Here is a 20,227-nt window from a genome sequence, read left to right as displayed (position 1 = left end):
TCCCTGAAAGAGCTCAATGCGCTGTTGCAGCGTCAGTGAAGTCGAGTGCATCTCACCCAGCCAATCACGAACCATCTTCCGATATGGAAAGGGTCGGATTTCTCTCTAATTGAACTTAATCCCAAGTAGTTCAAAAGTGTTCGAAACCTAGGTGGCTCAGACTGGTTCATCACCCACTCAGAGCTCCGCTGCAGCTAGACAAATGTGCTTGACCTTCTTATTGGCCATGATGGTGATTGAATGAGATTTAGCAGGGTTAATCACCATCCCTGATGCAGTCAGAGCTACCTTTACCGCACCAAGCTTAGCTTGCATACCTGCCAATGACTCAAGAGAGCAGCATAAGTTCATCAGAGTAAGCCAACAACCCCATTTTGATCGAGACCGTTGGGTAGGCGAGCTCTGGTAAACATGAGAAGTGCACCTCATCCATCACCATATTGAACAGCAAGGGCAATAGAGGGCTCCCTGGCAGATACCATGGGAAGGGTTAAAAACCAATCACTGGGCACACTTGTTGCAACATCATAGCTTGCGCAGACGTAGCACACTAAAATGCCAGATGTACTAAAACCACAAGCTGCCTGGAAGATCGAATTTGATTGACAGTATCGAATGCTTTTGACACATCCATCATCACCGAAGAGAGATCCTGATGGATGATGGAATTAAGTTGGTGACCGTCAAACCATCTCGTACTTGGAATGGGAAGTTGTACACCAGTGCCCATCTATGGGCTAACATCCTGTATAAACAGCACAATAGAACCAAGGAGGCAGCAAGTGAATGCAAGTGGGTGGGTTCGCCGATTTCGGTATTAAGGAGACCATAGATGAAAGGAGTGTACGTCGCACAATAGCATGAGATTAAGGACAGCAGCCACCAATTTCCATCTTGGCATGATGGAAACCATCTAAGCCAGGCGAGGAGTCACACGTAGCCTTCAAGGAACTCTCTAACTGCCTCACCAGGAGGAGCACGCACACAACAACACGCATGTCCCCTAGACTGTACTGATCTACTATCCAGCTCACTTGGTGTAGAAAGTTTCTAGTCCAAAAAGTCTACAGCCCCCATTGGGTTGTTTTTTCCAAAGTCAGCACTACCTCCTTTCATTTCCCAGAGAGGACTTACCACTATTCGCAACACTAGCCACAGACCCATTCCTCCTACACTGACCCTTGCGAAAAGGCACATCAGACTGTCTCCTGTGAGGTGGCTGACCCGATCAATGGACAGGAGGAGGTAGCACATAAGGAAGGTTTCAATCTGCCTGGTTACCACCTCCTTGTCGGTACCCTGTCAGATCAAAACTAGTATTTGCCACAGTTCAATACAAGCCTGATTCAAAAAGGGATCAGGCTCACTGACAAGCACCTCAACTTGTCCCTCTAGCCACCAGGCTTGATTTTCCATGATTGGACCAAACAAAACATACCCATCAGCCATTAGAGGCCTACAGTATTAATGCTGGAGTCCCTCAAGGGTCCATCCTGAGCCCAACTCTCTTCCTGATCTACATCAATGATCTCCCTAAACACATACTTAAATCATTCGTTGACATCTATGCTGATGACACGACCATCTACGGCAACACATCAAAGGCTGAAAATTACAAGGCTCTCTCTGATTCTCTCTCCTCTGATCTCGAACGAGTGGTTCAGTGGAGGAAGACGTGGCTGGTTACCTTTAATGCATCTAAAACCAAACTCCTATCTTTACATCATCAACGCTCTGATCCCCATCTGGCATCAATTGAAATGGACGGCTCACGTCTAGAAGCCTCATGTTTTGACAAGCTTCTGGACTTAACCTTCACTCCTGATCTGAAATGGAACACGTACATCAAGTCTGTTGCCAAGGTCGCTGGAAAGATGGTGGGATCCTTCTATCGCTCCAGAAGATATCTCATTATTGATGCAATTCTCTATCTTTATAAAAACCAAGTACGTCCAAGGATGGAATACTGCTGCCATATCTGGGCAGGAGCTGCTAAAAACAGCCTATCCTGCCTTGACAGAGTACAAAATAGACTCCGTGGCTTGGTGGGGGATGCCCTTTTCTCTTCCCTGCAACCTCTCTCCCACAGAAGAGACGTTGCAAGCCTATCTTTGTTTTATCGTTATTTCCATGGCAGGTGCTCGTCTAAACTACAATCTCTGGTCCCCCCTCACCAATCTTTTACGAAAAACACCCGTCTAGCAGAATCCACTGTCAAAAACTTTCCCCACTCTTTATCTATGCCTAAATCAAAACGTAGATTCCATGAACAAAGTTTCTTTCTTAGAACTGCACGCCTGTGGAACTGTTCCGTCTGCCTGCTTCCCACCTGACTACAACCTGGATGTCTTCAAGTCCAACGTAAACAAATTCTTGATGAACCACCCCTTAAGTAGACACTTTATTAAATCTCCACACTAATGTACTGTAACTGTACTTACAATAACCCTTATCCCTGAGTGGCTTCCGGGCCTTGATAAGTGGTGACCACCTTGTAAAAAAAAAAAAACTGAATGCTTGGAAGAAATTATCTCGCTTACATTTTCGTATTCTTAATAGGGACATGATTTTTAAGATTATAGATATAAACTGATGAAGACGAATACTCCAGCTAGAAAAAAAAACAGAAAAATGATATACACTTACAGCTTTGAGTATTATCTTCATTTGTGAACACAGTATCAAACCATTCTGATCGTTTCCACTGCGTGTGCTGATCGGGAAATTTCTTTAGCGCTCTGGAAACAAAATATTTTTTATTTTATAAAAAAAAAATTAAAGAAACAAATTTTTCCATACAGTTTTTTTTTTAAATTAAAAATTTTTTTTTAAAAAATAGTAAATTTTTTTTCTTGTTTATGTCTCTTAATATTAATTATAGCGCAGTTGTCTGCATATATGTGTGACGTGCCCCTTCTGAGGTTATTGTTATTTTTTAAAAATTAACTCAATGAAAAACAAAAGGAATCTTATCTCAGATCACGGGGAAGTTCGCTGTAGAGGGGTATGCGCCAGCCCGTATTTCATAGACTTCCTCCACCAAAAAAAACAACAAAAAAAAACAAAAAGCATCCAAATGGGGACATCAATTATCCGCTCTCTTTTCTGGTTTAAATATGGTCTATAGGCTTGTGTGTTGTAGAAAATATATTTTAGATAGATGGATAGGTTTTTCTTAGCCATCAGATAATCATCGCTGCAATAGAATATGGGTTAGAACAGTCTCTGCATATATTTGGACATGAAGTGATAATGAATTCGCAAGTATATATATATATTTCTCTTTTTTATTTTCTTTGTTTTATTTTAATGAATAGAATCACAGAATGAACAGGTAATATATACAAAATCAAAAAAAAAAAAAAAATGGCAATAATAGTTCAGTTCAATAAGGCTTCTTTCTTTTTTTTTGAGCTCTCAACAACGAATCAAAACGGATTCACAACCAAAAAGCATAGTTATTCCCCTTGTACCATCGATTTTGCTTTTTATATCTTTTTATGGTTGATCCGCATTTGTTTATAGTTTTATTTATTTCTTTCTTACGATGAAATTTCTTTTTGTCAAGCACTAACGAAATCTGAATTTTCATATTTTGGATATTCCTCTTAAAGAGATCCTATATTTCCTTTATTATTTATAAATGGAAAGAGTTAAATATAAACCAACCTTTGTTTTACGATGAAGGCCAACAATAATATACAATTCCTGTATTTCTCGTGATATTCATTTTTATCAGCGGAGTTCAGGCGTCTTTCTTTAACGGGCTCCTGTCTGCAACTAATTTGGCGTTTAAAATTTTTACTGGCTAGCCTTTTCCGAAAGAAACGCTGGATACGTTTTTTTCTGAATTTTAAATATATCAGCGTTTTTCTTTCCTTTTTTTTTTTTACTCTTAGATATCGCCATTGTTGCTATGGTAACGGCTTATTTTTCTCACGTTTTTTTCTTTCGATTTTTAATCATTAAATTTGTTTTTTTATTAATATGATATTGATATACTTCAACTATCGTCACATATGCGTGCCCCCCCCCAAGTCAGAAACTACACAACCCTAACCGACAAAGGTGATATATTCTTTTCAACTTGGACAAGATATAGACACTTTTTTTTCTTTAATTATATTTGAAAATGTAATCTTATTAAGTTGTGTGTATGTACGTTCAGCTAAAAGTTGGAAAATATACAAGATGCAATGACAAAGCATATATCATTCCAGTGACCACACACCACCACGGTTAATTCTGCCAAACCTGTGACGCCTCAAAGCATGCCATGTCCCTATCGATATGAGTATTGAAGTCACCAAGAATTAGCATGATGTCGACCTTGTTATGGCCAAAATTTCAGCAAGTAAAAATATGAAAAACTTAATCATTAGAATTTAAAATACACCATCGCTTACTTTATGATGATAAAATACATAAAATGTTGCGGAGAAAGAATGTGTGAAAAAAGGCAAAAGGATAAACAAATTAAATCTTCAGAAAAAAAATGACAGTAAAAAAAAACATAGAAAATAATCCTTTTGTTATTTCAATAAATTTATTATCTTCACTTTTTTCTAAAGATGTTCATCAATCCAAATGAAACCGGTAAAGCTTTTGTTTTTGATGATTTATTCTTATTTAATTTGTTTTCCTTTTGTCTTATATACACACACTCTCTCTCCAATAATTTTTTTTTTTTTGTGTGTATTTATATTCATATTAAAAGCCCTTTTTTCTATTTATTTAAAAAGAAAATACAGCTTTCTTTTGTGGAATTGCATTCCTCTGCAAAAGATCTAGCTAGTTTGCATATTGTTTTAAACATTCATTTCAATTAATTCCTATTAGTTTTTTTTTTTTTTGCTTTCTTATGGGATGATCATCTTTAGTTAACTATTACATGTAATTATATTCATGCAGATATTCTACATGATTTATACTTGAGTAAAAAGGTTATAGTAAACACAAACCTCTTTCTATAAATATTTATGTATGCATATATATATATATATTTGTTTAAAAAAAATTTGCCTACGAAACTCCTGTCAGTTTTTGGTCTACAGACATGAAACTTAATATATTGGGTATTTGAACCCATGGGAAACTTTATACTTGGGTTTTAACCAGGGAAAATCAGTGCAAAAGTGTGAAAATTAAAAAAAATGGAATCTGCTAGGTAAAGGTCGGTCGAACAACGACATTACAAATAAGCATCCGTAACGTAATAGCTATTGGTTCAGGCTTTAATTTTTAGCCTTGCAGCAAACATGTCTCCTTAGCTCAGGCATTAACATCAAAGGAAAAAAGTAAATCCCAAGCTAAATGTTTTGGTTTCGATTCTCGATGGTGGCGCATGAGTAATTTTTTTTTTTAACTCTTTAAATTATTTCTATATATTGGGTCCAATATAATATAATAATTCGAAATCTGCATTAATCGAAATATATTTAAGCCTATTTTACGACTAGGCAATGCCAGTATATAATATATATATATATAAAAGTGAATGTGTGTGTGTGTGTACATTTTCCTATGCAATAACTGCCAATTTTCAGTTTACAGACTCGAAATTTGATATACAGGGTACTGAGATTTGGAAAAATCTTTGTAATCCGTTTTTGGCCAAAAATTTGGCTATTAAGGGGTCAGAGTTCAACGATTTGACCTTTGAGAACTCTATCAAACTCCTCCAACAATTTTGGGTCTAAACACTTAATAACTTGATTTGAGCCCAAAACAATAAATGTTAAGGGGTCATAATAGGGGTCAAAGTTAAAAAAGATTGACCTTTTCTTTTTTTTTTTTGCTCAACATACACCTCCAAACACCCGGGCAACGCTAGGCTGAAATGTTAGTATATATATATATATATATATATATATATAAATAAATAAAATAAAAATACAAGATCTTCCTGGGCAACACCGGATAGAAATGGCTAGTTTTGTTGTTTTATTAAAAAAAAAAAAAAAAAAAAAAATCACCTTTTCATTTGTTGTCTTGCTTCTTCATCTCCATTACAGATGGTTATATATACAGGAAGGGATGAGAGGATTGTTGGGTGGTACAGTAGAGTAAGTTTCTGCAAGAGGCAAAAAATATATCACTTATACAGGGTCCGCCATAAGCAACTGTATAATTTTATTTAAACATGATTATACAACTGCAATATAAAAAAATAACAAGGGTACACTAATTTTTTTTGCAACAATGAAGTATGTTTATTAAAGCGCTGTGTGCTCTCGATGGAATTCAATGCATTTTGATAATCTTCTGAGGAGCATACTTTGATATACAGTATTAAGCAATAACAATTCGGACAATTCTACAGAGCTTTCCTGGGTAGCCTGTCCTTAAGACTCCCCCCTCCCCAATAAAAGGGAGAAGAGGTAAAATCTGGCAAACAAGACGGCCACTCAATTAAGCGATCCATATCAGCCAATCGTCTTGAGTATAACATGTAGCACTTACATAAGGAACTTGGTTTGTTTACATGTACGTACAATAGCATGTGTTAATGTAATGGTTTGGTGTTGCACATTAAAGCCTGGTCTGTTAACTGCATAGGTATTATGATATATTTGCACAAATGCAAGATTAATACACACAGGCTTATCTTTGTGTCCAAAAAAGACAATTTAAATCAGTTCCTGTTCTGATCGCCTCTTGAAAGGATATTATTCGATGCTTGTGGTTTCATTAAAAATGGAACGCCAGGATACAGCATTTGTTTATCATCAAAAGTCAGCTTACCAATTACCAAAAACAATTCTTGTTATGTTTCCTTGAATAAAAGTTGATGCCTATTTAGTTGTGGAGGTGTGGTCTTCTTTATGGAAGATGGTGATCCTTTTTCTGGTATAATATTCTAGTTAAGCCTATAATATTCTAGTTAAGCCTATAATATTCTAGTTAAGCCAGATGCAGTCAGATACAACTAACTACCAACCACATAACTTCAAAAAAAAAAAGGCTACAGGACTTTGCTAGATAGACTGCTTTTGAGAATGCCTGGCAAAAAAAAATTTGGGAGCGGTTCAATCTGGTAAACAAGACGTCCACTCAAACAATTCATGCGTGCCAATCTTCTGCACTATCCTGTTGTTGTAATAACAGCAAAAAATACTGTGATGAGCATTGATTATTTCTTGTGAATCAGATGATTATTGTTAACATCCATTCCCCCTCTGGACATCATTTTAGCTCAAATTCTTTCCAGAAAGACATTGGGTCATTATGTAACAAAGTACTTATGTAACAGCAGCGACGTCTCACATATGCAAATGACCAAGCTATGGTGCGAGGTGATGTCACAGCAAAGGAAGAGAAAGGTAAAAAAAAAAAAAGACTAAAAACCATGTGGCGGCGACAACAACTTAAAAGCACATGTCGGTGCAAGAGGAACTTTTATAACAAGATGCAATCTGAACAATTAACAAAAAATGGTCGGACGACTGTGTACTGTGGGGAGAGCCACAGACTGAGAGCAATGGTAACTAAGGGGAAACTCCACATTCTTCACATTCCCCAAATGAGGGTCTTATCATTGGAAGTCGTAAGGTCATATCCAGGACTACTACTGGAATAGAAATTGCATTTTAATGAAGAATTAAAACACCGAATTGATGGAGACAACTAGACTAACGAATCAAATGAGCTGAAACAAAGGAAGCAGCTAATAGATCAGACATTTCTGAAGAACACATGGCATTATAGTATTTATAGAAAAGACGAAGATTAGCAACATCACGTTTGTGAAAGAAAAGGTGGGGCTAATCAAATTACAGATACGTTTATGCATTTTATCAAGAACTTTCAAATGGGACAAAGATTCACTAGCCCAAATATGAAAACTACTTCATACATGGTTGGGTAAATTTGTAGAGATAGAGAATAGCCTCTGGTGTGAGAAAATGTTTGGAGCGATAGAGAGAATCAATTTTACAAGCAGAAAGAGCAAAGGATCTAATATATGAACTCCAAGACTTCATGAAAAAGAAAAACTCAATTTCTCCCGAAGAGCAAAGCCATCAACAAGAATCTCAGCAAGAAAAGGGGCACATCTACGATTGAAAAACATGAGTCGAGTCTTACACGATTAAATTAAACAAGCCATTTCATCTCACCCCAAAACCGAACACGTGCCAACTTCTAGATAGGCTGCATATTTCAGCTGATCCGAATGAGATGAGCAAGAACACCAGAATAGAGATTGGTATCATTAGCAGAGATGAATAATTAGTCTCGCAAGTAACTGCGAGACAAACAAAATGTTACTTAGAGACTACTATTGAGTAATCCAACGTAGGGTACCGGTGGAAAAAATAAAAAATTAATTTACTTGAGACATACTTATTGAACATTTTCTGAAATAGTACAATAATTACCTTGACATTCTTCTGTTTAGTTTAAGATATCATTTTCAGATATTTTGATACTAATACCGTTATTAAAAAAATAAAAATTGCCGGATTTTAGTTTCATAAGAGTTTTCCATAAACAAACCACTATTCGTACTACCATAATAACAGCGACACAGAGAGAGAGGGAGAGAGACAGAGAGACAGACAGACAGACAGAGAGGGGGGGCTACTGTTCAGTATTTGTGTAAAATATTACATAACTGATTTTTCCCCTATTTTTGATTATCCGTTACATTAATACCATTGCTAAATTAATTTAGTTTAAATCCCGCATTTCCATCCATGCTCACCACCGCCCACCGAAAATTACCGACTATTACCGAATGAGCAGACGTTAAATTGTAACAAACACACATCCGTAAATTTGTTTATTTATGTCTGCGGTGCAGAGCTCCTTACATGAAACATTTTCTTGCATTATTTAAAACAGGTAAGCGTACTATTTTTTTTTTTTTTTTTGTTTACAAATGCTGTGTCAATAAAATTCTTACTTTCTTTTATACCACTATAACATAAACAAACCACTATTCGTACTACCATAATAACAGCGACACAGAGAGAGAGGGAGAGAGACAGAGAGACAGACAGACAGACAGAGAGGGGGGGCTACTGTTCAGTATTTGTGTAAAATATTACATAACTGATTTTTCCCCTATTTTTGATTATCCGTTACATTAATACCATTGCTAAATTAATTTAGTTTAAATCCCGCATTTCCATCCATGCTCACCACCGCCCACCGAAAATTACCGACTATTACCGAATGAGCAGACGTTAAATTGTAACAAACACACATCCGTAAATTTGTTTATTTATGTCTGCGGTGCAGAGCTCCTTACATGAAACATTTTCTTGCATTATTTAAAACAGGTAAGCGTACTATTTTTTTTGTTTGTTTGTTTACAAATGCTGTGTCAATAAAATTCTTACTTTCTTTTATATTTATGCGTTATTGGTAAAACTTTGTTTATACAAATTCCTGGGACTTACGTAGGACCCCCCCCCCTGGAGTAAATGTGGCATTGCGGTGATTTTGCGGCCTGTCAAGAATATTATGAATATATTATTATCATTTTTAATTTTTTAACTGGCTGTAACATTTTCTTGCATTATTTACAACTTTTTTGTTGTTTGTTTACAAATGCTGTGTCAATAAAATTCTTACTTTCTTTTATAGTTATGCGTAATTGGTTAAACTTCGTTTATACAAATTCCTGGGACTTACGTAGGACCCCCCCTCCCCGGAGTAAATGTGGTATTGCGGTGATTTTGTGGCCTGTCAAGAATATATTATGAATATATTATTATCATTTTTAATTTTGTAACTGGCTGTAACATTTTCTTGCATTATTTACAACTTTTTGTAAATAATGCAAGAATATGTTACAGCCAGTTTTTGTCTTTCGATATTTCTTATCGTTTCTTCGCAAGTTTGCCGGCGACGACGTAATGTCCTAACCTCATTATTAAGAAAATAATAGTGTGTTACAATTAGTGCATCTGTTCTTCAGATGCTGCACTTCCATTTCATGTTCTCTTTCGGTGGAGGAGAAATCTGTCACGACTGAGACAATTTTTATTTTTGTACCTTTTCTCCGCGTTAAAAAACGACCCTGGTGTCTAACTCTGTCCCGTGGGGAGGCATAGTAAATAGGTACAATAAGTGCATGATCACCAACATTTTTACTATAAGGGTGTAACAAATACTCGTGTAACAACGGTAACATAAATGCAGAAGCACATTTTTACCTAAGTACAAAATTAACAAGAAGTAATATTACGACAATAATCATTATATAGATTTACATAGTAAAAAAAAATGTTTTCTAAACTTCCCATTTCGCCTCCAAGGGCACAGAAGTTGTCAAAAATGCCCCAACAGTTTAAATCTCATATTTTTATTCTTGCTCAACAACGCCCACCAAAAAATCACCGATTAATAACGCATTAGCAGACGATAAATAAATTGGAAGACTCTAAGAAACGAAATAAACAGTCAAGTTTTTAAAACGATTTAGCAAATAAAGCCATCTTTGTCATTTTCTTTGATGATAGGCTGAGTTAGATTAAAATGACAAATTTATAGGGTATTATATTATTCTGGGGGTCATTTCTTTTATTTATCTTTATTCTCCTTTCACACATGTATGTATATATTACTACTGCACACCCTTACTATACATTCGCCCCCCCCCTCATTTTCTACAATCTATTTATCACTCTCCCCATTCCCCTACCTCAACGTCACTATTCCTCCACTTTTTCACTTCGTCATGTTCCCACCCCCCTTTCACTGCCCCTATTTTCCACCTCCCTGACCGATTCTTCTTCTTCTCAATAGTACTCTCAATACTTCTCAGTTCTCTCTACTATTCATTGTTGACCTTTATTTAATTATTTTATTTTTTTTATATTGCTCATTCAGATCATCCGAGACTTGAGACTACAAAGTGACAATTAGAGACTCAGACTGTTAATTAGAGAGAAAGAGAGTGACGCAGGAGGGAATATAAAAGATTGTAATGGAAAAGGAAGGATCGAGTCAAAGTAAAAGAAAGCCTGAGTGATAGATTGTTCAGGAACAAACAGAGAGAGATATGAGCAAGGAGAAAGCAAGTGAAAGAGAGGAAGAATATCGCCAAGAACAGACTTTCTGAGAGTGAGGGCACTCAGAACAGGAAAAGACAACTCAAGCTTGTCAAGACACTGCATAAGGCTTGTCACTCCTACCACTTGTTTGACCATTTTTATACATTTTCTGACTCGTTTCTTGTTCAATTTGCACATAATTGACATATTTTTGCCAACTATATTGCATTGCAAAGTCATTAAAATTGTATTTATGTTCATAATTATAAAAATGTAATATGTGATTATATTTTTTCTATTTTCACTGTGAACAAGATAAAATTTAATTAAAATATATCTTTTATGAAATAGAAATTATATTTCACAATTAAAAATTGCATAATTCATTTCGAATGTAAGCCTCGTTATCACAATAAATGCTACATTATGCATAAAAACAGATCTATTATTCTGATGCTTCTGATCATTGGTGGAGTCGAAATTAACCCAGGACCTATTGATAAGCAAAATGAAATGGAGTACACCAATGCAAATGATGGCAATAAAAAAGTATATGATAAAATTGCTGAAAAAGCTAGAAAAGCTGAATATTATAGAAAAAATAAAGATAAAATAAAACAAAGAGTTCAGAATTATAAAAAAAAACTCAAGGCGGTAAATAATGATACTTATAAAAAAAAGCAAAAAGAGTCAAATAAAAAATATTTCAATAAAAATAGAGAAAAAATGCATGCGAAAATGGCCCAATATTATAAAAAAAATAGAGAAAAAATTTGTGCAAAAGCATATTATAGCAAATATAAAAATAAACATAGAAAAACAGCATCTAAATTTACTTGCAAATTCGAAATGTCAAGCAAAGATGCTAATTTTCATCGACACATTCTGATTAGAAATATGAGACAAATTAAAAAACGACGAAGATGTTATAATGAATTAATGCAAAAAATGATTATAATGCGGAAAATGATTATGTCATACAAAAATATTGTCAAAGAGAATATAACAGACCTACAGGAACGCAGATTGGCTAATAAAAGTGCATTCAGCACTGTCAACAAGAAATATATTGAAGGAGTTGGCATGAGAAACTTCATGATCAACCAATTGAAGAAGTACTTCAGATGCATCCACTCTTATGTAGAAAAAGCCAACAATGACGGTCTGCAGACTTATTGGGGCAATAATTTGTTCCACTGCTTCACCAATGAGCACTTTCTTTGCGATAAAAGCAAATATGAATATGTGCCATTGGCTCAGTTGTCAAGACACAATTTTAAATTTATGCATTGCCAAGAATGTGATTGCAGTGAATTAAACACATTTGAAGTCCCCATAAATGAAAACAATGAAAATCAAATTAATAACAGTGACTACAGAATATCAATGACTCGTCTGTGTAGAATCGAAGATGGCTGTCCAGACTCAGCTCAGAAATTGGAATATGCTAAAAGATTGCATAACAATTTGTCTGATTTGAGTCCGAATTTGACAATTGCTCAAATGAGGAAGAAATTGGATAGTTTCCAAAGTTGCAAAGGTATGCATTCTGATAGAATTTATTGCTGTGGCCAAAGTGATTGCACGGACAAGCTGGCCCTGCTGAAACTCTTGTCACCACACTCGCAACACCTGAGAACAGTGATCAGAAAAGTATATCGATTATTGTCGATTGGAACATGGCTTAACAAATATGACATCGCAATACTTGAAGGTGACTGGTCATTATATACTGAGTTAATTTACCAGGTTAGCAGAGATGCTACTATTTCTGACCTTTACAATGAATCCTTTTCAAATGAAAATGAATTTCACACTGAGGTTTATGTAACAACAAAATATGCCAATTTGTTTAAAAAATTTCAAAAGGCAATTTATGATTTTAAAATAAATCATTGTGACATTTGCAAAATGCGCAAAAAAGATTCAGAATTGCATGAATGGGACAACTGGGATAAAATAAAATCTCTAACAATACTTAACATTATTAAAGCAAATTACACATTACCATGTATTGTATGCAAAAAATGTCAATCGGATATGATAACATACAAAAAAGTACCAAATTTGGCATCGATTAATGGTCTTCAAGTTGATCACATCCCACCTGAAATCTCCATTTTGAATATGTATGAAAGTCTTCTTATTCAAAGAGCCAAATGCTTTATGAATATAATTAAATTGGTGCCATACAAGTTTAAAGGACTGCAAAGCCAGTTGATCCCAGCTATCAGAGGAATAGCTAGTCATTTGCCAATGCCAATGGAAACAACTATCAACCATGCTATGAATACATTGCCAAACAATGATCATAAATTACTTGAAATTATAGTTGATACATTGCCAAACAAAAAAAATATTATTTGGCGCTCATTGGTTAATATGGATAAAGTTCTCAAAGCTTTGGATTGGTTGAAAAACAACAATATCTTGTACAATGACATTAAAATTGATCGAAATGCCAACTTGGATGAAATTGTCACATGCACTGGGCGAAATGATAGTCTGAAAATGGATCATTTTCTGACTCAGACTGGGGCTCAGATTTCATATGAGCATCACACGCTCATTGAAATGCAACCAATGTTGCCACCTGAAAAGGATTTGACGATTTTCAGGCAAAAAAGAGTTGAAGGAGTATTACTAACTGACAATGACCCATTATTGGAATTGTTTTGTTTTCCTGATTTGTTCACAAGAGGTAGATTTGGAATGTTTTCAAATGAACGTCCATATGGCAAAGTAAAACCATACATGTACATCAGAAATCGATTGAACCATTGTGATCCTAGATTCAGAAGAAATATTCAATATTTGATGTTTTCTGCCGATAAAGCTGATAAACGAGCCATTGATGCTGGTATTTATGCTATAATGAAAACAGCAAAAATGCCAAAAATAACAGTTGCTGAACTGAAAAAAAGATTGACAAATAATGATAAGCAACTGGAAGGCAATTTGTCGATGATGATGGCAAATATGCGAGGATCTAAGGAATTTTGGGCTCGAAAATACACGGATTTGCAAGCTTTTGATGAGTGTTATGGAGTACCCACTTTCTTTTTGACACTGTCTTGCAATGAATATATCCTCAAAGATTTGCACGAATTTCTTGAAAAGTTGAATAATACAACTAAAAAATTTGGACAAATAAATAATGATGATATTGTGGCAGTCAGTGAACATTTTTATCATAGATTCACATCATTTTTGAAGATTGTCATACTTGACAAAAACGGCCCTCTGACTGAAGTTGCCCATTATTTTTGGCGATTAGAGTATCAAAACAGAGGCACTCCTCATGTACACATGAAAGTGTACTGCAAAGATGCTCCTATTTTTGATGAGACTGACAAAGATTCACACAAAATAGTCCAAACTTTCATTGAATCTATTATTACTTGTCAACTTCCCAACCATTTTAAATCACCTAAATTAGCCTATTTGGTGAATAAAGTGCAAAGACACACTTGTGGTGGATCATGTTACCGTAAAAAATTTGTCAGAAATAAATTTTACACAATTTGTCGCTATGGATTTCCTAAATCTGCTGGAAATTTCAAATTTAACACAATTGAAGAAAGTGTTAGGTCACATAAATGTGGCAAAAAAATTAAAAAATTGTATAATTTGAATAGAAGCTCACAAGAGCAGTACATTAATGCTTACAACCCAGCTATTTTGATGATGTGGGAGTCTAATATTGACTTGCAGTACATTTCTGACAATTCAATGATTCTGAACCATTACATCACCAGCTATCAGACTAAATATGAAACATCTGAGACTGAAGGTGTGTGGTCATTGGACCAATCAAAATCATTTTATGGTAAATGCAAAAGCGCTGGTCTTTATACATTGTCCAAAAGAGATTCAGGAGCTTATGAAGTTGCTGATAAGCTGTTGGGACATCACTTGTTTGGAGCTTCTGCAACTGTAATGTGGGTCGGTGCTGATATACCTGAATATAGAACCCGCAGATTTTTGCCACAAGAAGAATTGGATCAAATGCAGCCTGATTCTACAGATTTGTATTATGGCAATATGGTTGAAACATGGTACCCGAATAGACCTGATTCTATGGAAAATAAAAGTTTGTACTATGTTGCGAGAAACTATGAAAGAACAATGAATGCTTCCACAAATGATGATGAGAAAGTTTCATTGAAGCTGCGAAATAATCATGGCTTTTTAAAAAAAGTGAAAGAAAAAGCTATAAAGACGCCAAATGTGAGATTGACTTCTGAAACAAAAGAACGATATTATCACAATTTGTTGATGCTGTTCAAACCTTGGCGCCAAGAAGAAATTGATTTACTTGATGGCTGTAAATCATATGAGCAATCATTTTATCAAAATGCTCCATATTTGTCTGAAATGACAAATTATGAAAGTATTAAGAAAAAAATTAAAGATGCTATTGAAATAAGCAAAAAAATAGAGCAAAAATCTAAAAATTATGCAAATGAAAATAACGCTGATGATGATCAAATTGATTGCGATCCTAATATGGCTAAAGAGGCAGATAAAAATGAAGCTGATTTAAATATGCCTCAAATCAGACATGTCACTGAAGCTCAAGTTTTAGAAAATGAGCAAAAATTGAATTTCATTCAAAAAGAAATTTATAATGAAATTATTTCCAAACTTGAGCAACAAAATCTTCATTGGAATGAGGAAAACCCTATTCACAGGTGCAATTGTGACGATTGTCCACAAATTCTCAAATTTATTAGTGGTTTTGGGGGTGTGGGCAAATCTTTTCTGATCAATGCACTGGCAGATAAAATTACTCTCACATATCCTGCCATCAATGGACCCAGTGTAGTTATTTGTGCTCCTACTGGTGTCAGTGCTTACATTTTGAAAGGATCTACATGCCATAGAGTCTTTCAACTAAATGTGCAGCATGGTTCTACACCTAAATATGAACCATTATCAAAGGATAAAATAAAAAGTTTGAGAACCATGCTTGGATATGTGAGATTATTCATTATTGATGAAATAAGCATGGTTAGTCACTTGCAATTAGCATTTATTCACCAACGTTTGCAAGATGTTTTTGGTGATATTAGGAAACAAGTGTATCCATTTGCAAACATGTCAATTGTTGCATTTGGTGATTTATTCCAGCTTCCACCTGTTAATGAAAAACCTGTATTTTCCAAAATATCTATTCAAGATGCTAGAAAATCAAATTTGGGAATTGCTGGTATAAATTTGTGGTCATATTTCGATTATGATGAATTGACCATAAATATGCGACAAAAAGATGACAATGAAAACTTTGTTAATATTCTTAACAGAATTAGACTTGGGTCACCAACTGATCAGGATATTGAGATCTTGAAAAGGCATCGAATCAATCCTAAACAAAAAGCAAATATTGATCAAGTTACTGATCTTTTGCAAAATTTGCAAAAGAAAATGCATATTATTTGCATTGTACCCACAAATGAATCTGCTGAGGAAGTGAATTATAAAATGTTGAAAAAAAATAATATTCATATCATTGAAATTTCAGCAACTGATTCCAACTTAAGACAAAAAACCGTAACAAAAAAAAAATCAAAACAGACACCAAAAACTTCTAAACTTAAAAAGATTTCTGACACAGCTGGACTTGAAACTGTGCTTAAAATTGGAATTGGTGCTAGATGCATGTTGCGTCGGAATATTGATATCGAAAAAGGACTTTGCAATGGTACAATGGGTACAGTCACTGAAATACAAATGAAAGATGGCAAAGTTGTTGCTGTGACTGTAAAATTTGATCATATGGATCATGCAGTCAATGTTGAATTTGTGCAAGCTGACTATGAACTTTCTCGTGGCCTCTTTGTGACTAGATCTCAAATACCTTTGTCACTCAGCTATGCTTTAACTGTCCACAAAACCCAAGGTATTTCAGTCGATGGTATCATTGTTGACTTGGGATCTGATGTCTTTTCAGATGGAATGGCCTATGTAGCTTTGTCACGTGCTAGAAAGCTGTGCAATGTCTATTTGATCGACCTTGACCCTCATAAATTGACCATGTGTAACAAAAGTGCATGGACTGAATATAATAGATTGAGGGCCAAAAGAGACAGGGTTGATTTGCCACCGCTTCCTCCTTGTTCTGTTAAGCCTCAAAGTTTGTCATTGTACAAAAAGACTTATAAACGAAAAAAAACAATCGTTATAGATCATGATTTGAAGCAAAAACATAATAGTCCAAATAGAAAATGGCTGAAAATAGACAATTCAATTTCTCAAAATAATTTGGACCTCAAATTGATCAATGAAAGAAATGCTTGTTTTGCTAACAGTATTGTTCAGACAATTTACCACCTTCCTTTGTTGTCTAACATCATTAAAAGCATTCCAAACATTGATTTGCCAATTCAGCAATTAAAAAGATTGCTTGTCCCTGGCACTCACAGTGTTGCTGATCTTAGAGAATCAATCGGAGGCGTTTTTAATAGTGGCCAACAAGAATGTGCTATTGCATTTTGGGAATCTTTGATAAACAAGTGCCCTGACAGTGCCAAACAATTATTCACTTTTGAAGAAAGTAAAGTGATGAAATGTCTTAGAATACACAAACAAAACTGCCAAAGACTACAAGATAGTGAATGTAATTGCACCTTTAAAGTTGGCTGTGGGTTCCAAACCTTGCAGATTGCTGGAATACCACAGAGATTAGTTATTCAACTTCATCCTACTGATGGTCGACAGCAATTTAAAAGTTTGCTCAAAACTGATGCTTCAGTGCTCAAACATTGTATCAAATGTCAGCAAAATACTGAGCACTTGGAAAATGTCACTAGAACGTTTCCTACTGCAATGAAATATTTGTGTGTTCAAATAAATAGATTTATGTTTGAAAATTATAATCCTCGGCGAATTAATGCTGAAATTATGAATTTCAGTACAAAAAAACAAAATATTTTTGGAACAAATTTCAAAGTAAAAACAGCTATTCTGCACACTTTGAATAGAGTCGATTTTGGGCATTATACTTGCATTGTTAGAAATAATAATAAGTGGAATATTGTCAGTGACACTAACTTTTCTAGTAATGTCAATTTTCCTTCCAAAATGTCCAATATTGTTGGCATTTTTTTTGAAAAAATATAAAGGAAGCAAACATTTGATAAAAACAAGGTCATACATTCAATAGAAATAAATAGTGGTGGTTTTCGCTTTTAAAATTCAACCATCACCTAGGCATGGCATGGGGCTGTAACTGTAACTCTGCAGGCGAACAATAGCACTGTTATGAATCATAACTAAACTGGAGACAAGATTTCTGCTTCAAGAGATAAATGTACTATAAAATTTTAACAGGAAAATTATTTTACTGAAAACTATTGATCAATATTACACTCTAAAAAGGAAGATATTAGAGTTAAAAAAACAACAATTTTATTTACACTCAAGCAATTCAAAATTTATCTCAAAACTGACTCTTCAATTCGCAAATATTGTCAACAAAATACTGAGCATTTTGAAAAAGCCACTAGAATGTTTTCTACTGCAATGGAATATGTGTGTGTTCAAACAAATAGATTTTTATTTTAAAATTACGATCCTCAATGAATTAATTCCGAAATTATATATTTCAATAAATTTTTTTGCAGAAATTTCATTGTAAAACCAGATATTCTTCACTTTTATGAAAGCCGATTTGGGCATTTTACTTGCATTATTTAGAATAATAACAAGTGAAATATTATCAGTGACACCAATATTTCATATAATTTTAATTTTCATTCCAAAATGTCGTCCATCAATATTGGCATTTCTTTGGAAAAATATAAAAGAAACAAATAATTGAGAAAAATCAGACCATATATCCAATCGAAATAGCAAAAACTTGAGTGCTAACCTCCCAATCAGCGTGGTATGGGGCTATAACTGTATCCCTGCAGGCGAACGATAGCACTTTTATGAATCACTTAAATTCAGAATTTTAAAAAAATTTCTGTAAATTTTTTTTTATGTAATACTTTTCCTGTGATCATTAGCATGTTCTATTAATTAATAAATATAATTCTATTATTTTTATTGTTGCTTATGTTGTTGATGAATAGAATTTTAAAAAGTTAGGTATTTTCTTGAAAAAGGATTTCGGCCTCAACAGAAAGATGTTCAACAAAATGTTTAACCATAAAATTTACCAAAAACTATTAATATTAAACTATAAAAAGAAAGATACTAGAATTTAAGCAAAAAATATTTTATTTCAACTCAATCAGATGTGCCTTATGCACTAATAAAAATGCAATTGGCATTTTGTTGAACTTTTTAAGATTTTAAATATTTATAAATTTTCTCATTATAAAAAACGATTATTATATTGATTATAATTTTTTGACAGAAGAAATAAAATGAATTGCATAAAAAACATTAGAAGACAAATTTTTAAATCATAAGAAAAATCTAAAGTCACTAAATTATCAATAAAGTTTGTCATAATAATACATTTATTAGATTAATTTTAATTTGGAAAGATAGAAGTACAGTTAAAACATCCAGAATCAGCGAATTCATTACATTTTATCATAATAAAAACGATTGTTTTATTTCAATGCTATTGATAAGAAAACATTTGTTTTACTTGATTAAAATTAATTAAACATAGATTATATCTGTAGTATATAAATATTTTTTTTATAATGAAACAATTTATTAATTTTTGCTGATTTACGATTTTTTCATTGCCGGTTTTTATTTTGCAAATTAAAAATAATCCAATAATCTTTTTTGATAATGAAAAAATGTGCTGACAATTAAGTGATTTTAAATATTTGAATATTTTTTTAAATGAACAATAAATTAAAATCAATTTACTAAATAATCATTTTTTTCAAGATTTATTTACACAATTTACTAATATTTATTGATATAATTGGATAATTTTGCATTGTTCTTCTAATGTTTTATATTCATTTTATTTCTTCTGTCAAAAAATTATAATCAATATAATAATCGTTTTTTATAATGAGAAAATTTATAAATATTTAAAATCTTAAAAAGTTCAACAAAATGCCAATTGCATTTTTATTAGTGCATAAGGCACATCTGATTGAGTTGAAATAAAATATTTTTTGCTTAAATTCTAGTATCTTTCTTTTTATAGTTTAATATTAATAGTTTTTGGTAAATTTTATGGTTAAACATTTTGTTGAACATCTTTCTGTTGAGGCCGAAATCCTTTTTCAAGAAAATATATTCTT

The 20,227-nt window shown here is 33.7% G+C and overlaps 2 protein-coding genes across 2 annotated transcripts in view; one reads left to right on the top strand and one right to left on the bottom strand.

The window, feature by feature from the left end:
• Nucleotides 1–20,227, bottom strand: part of LOC145249013 (centrosomal protein of 192 kDa-like) — a 144,349-nt gene that overhangs the window by 36,549 nt on the left and 87,573 nt on the right. Inside the window, exons 25-26 of the mRNA XM_080110872.1 lie at nucleotides 5,976–6,073; nucleotides 2,647–2,738 (exon numbers count right to left, since the gene is read on the bottom strand). Of these exons, the coding sequence (XP_079966998.1) occupies nucleotides 2,647–2,738; nucleotides 5,976–6,073 (190 nt within the window). The remainder of the gene's footprint in view (nucleotides 1–2,646; nucleotides 2,739–5,975; nucleotides 6,074–20,227) is intronic.
• LOC145249012 (uncharacterized) lies at nucleotides 8,264–18,608 on the top strand. Its single transcript, XM_080110871.1, has 2 exons — nucleotides 8,264–9,284; nucleotides 10,840–18,608. Exon 2 carries the CDS (start codon nucleotides 11,430–11,432, stop codon nucleotides 18,123–18,125), a length of 6,696 nt encoding a protein of 2,231 aa, XP_079966997.1. The 5' UTR covers nucleotides 8,264–9,284; nucleotides 10,840–11,429; the 3' UTR covers nucleotides 18,126–18,608.

Source organism: Euprymna scolopes, chromosome 27 (genome assembly GCF_053919585.1).
Source record: "Euprymna scolopes isolate OS-2025 chromosome 27, ASM5391958v1, whole genome shotgun sequence".
Lineage (NCBI taxonomy): Eukaryota > Metazoa > Mollusca > Cephalopoda > Sepiida > Sepiolidae > Euprymna > Euprymna scolopes.
This window is presented reverse-complemented; position numbering and strand designations above follow the sequence as displayed.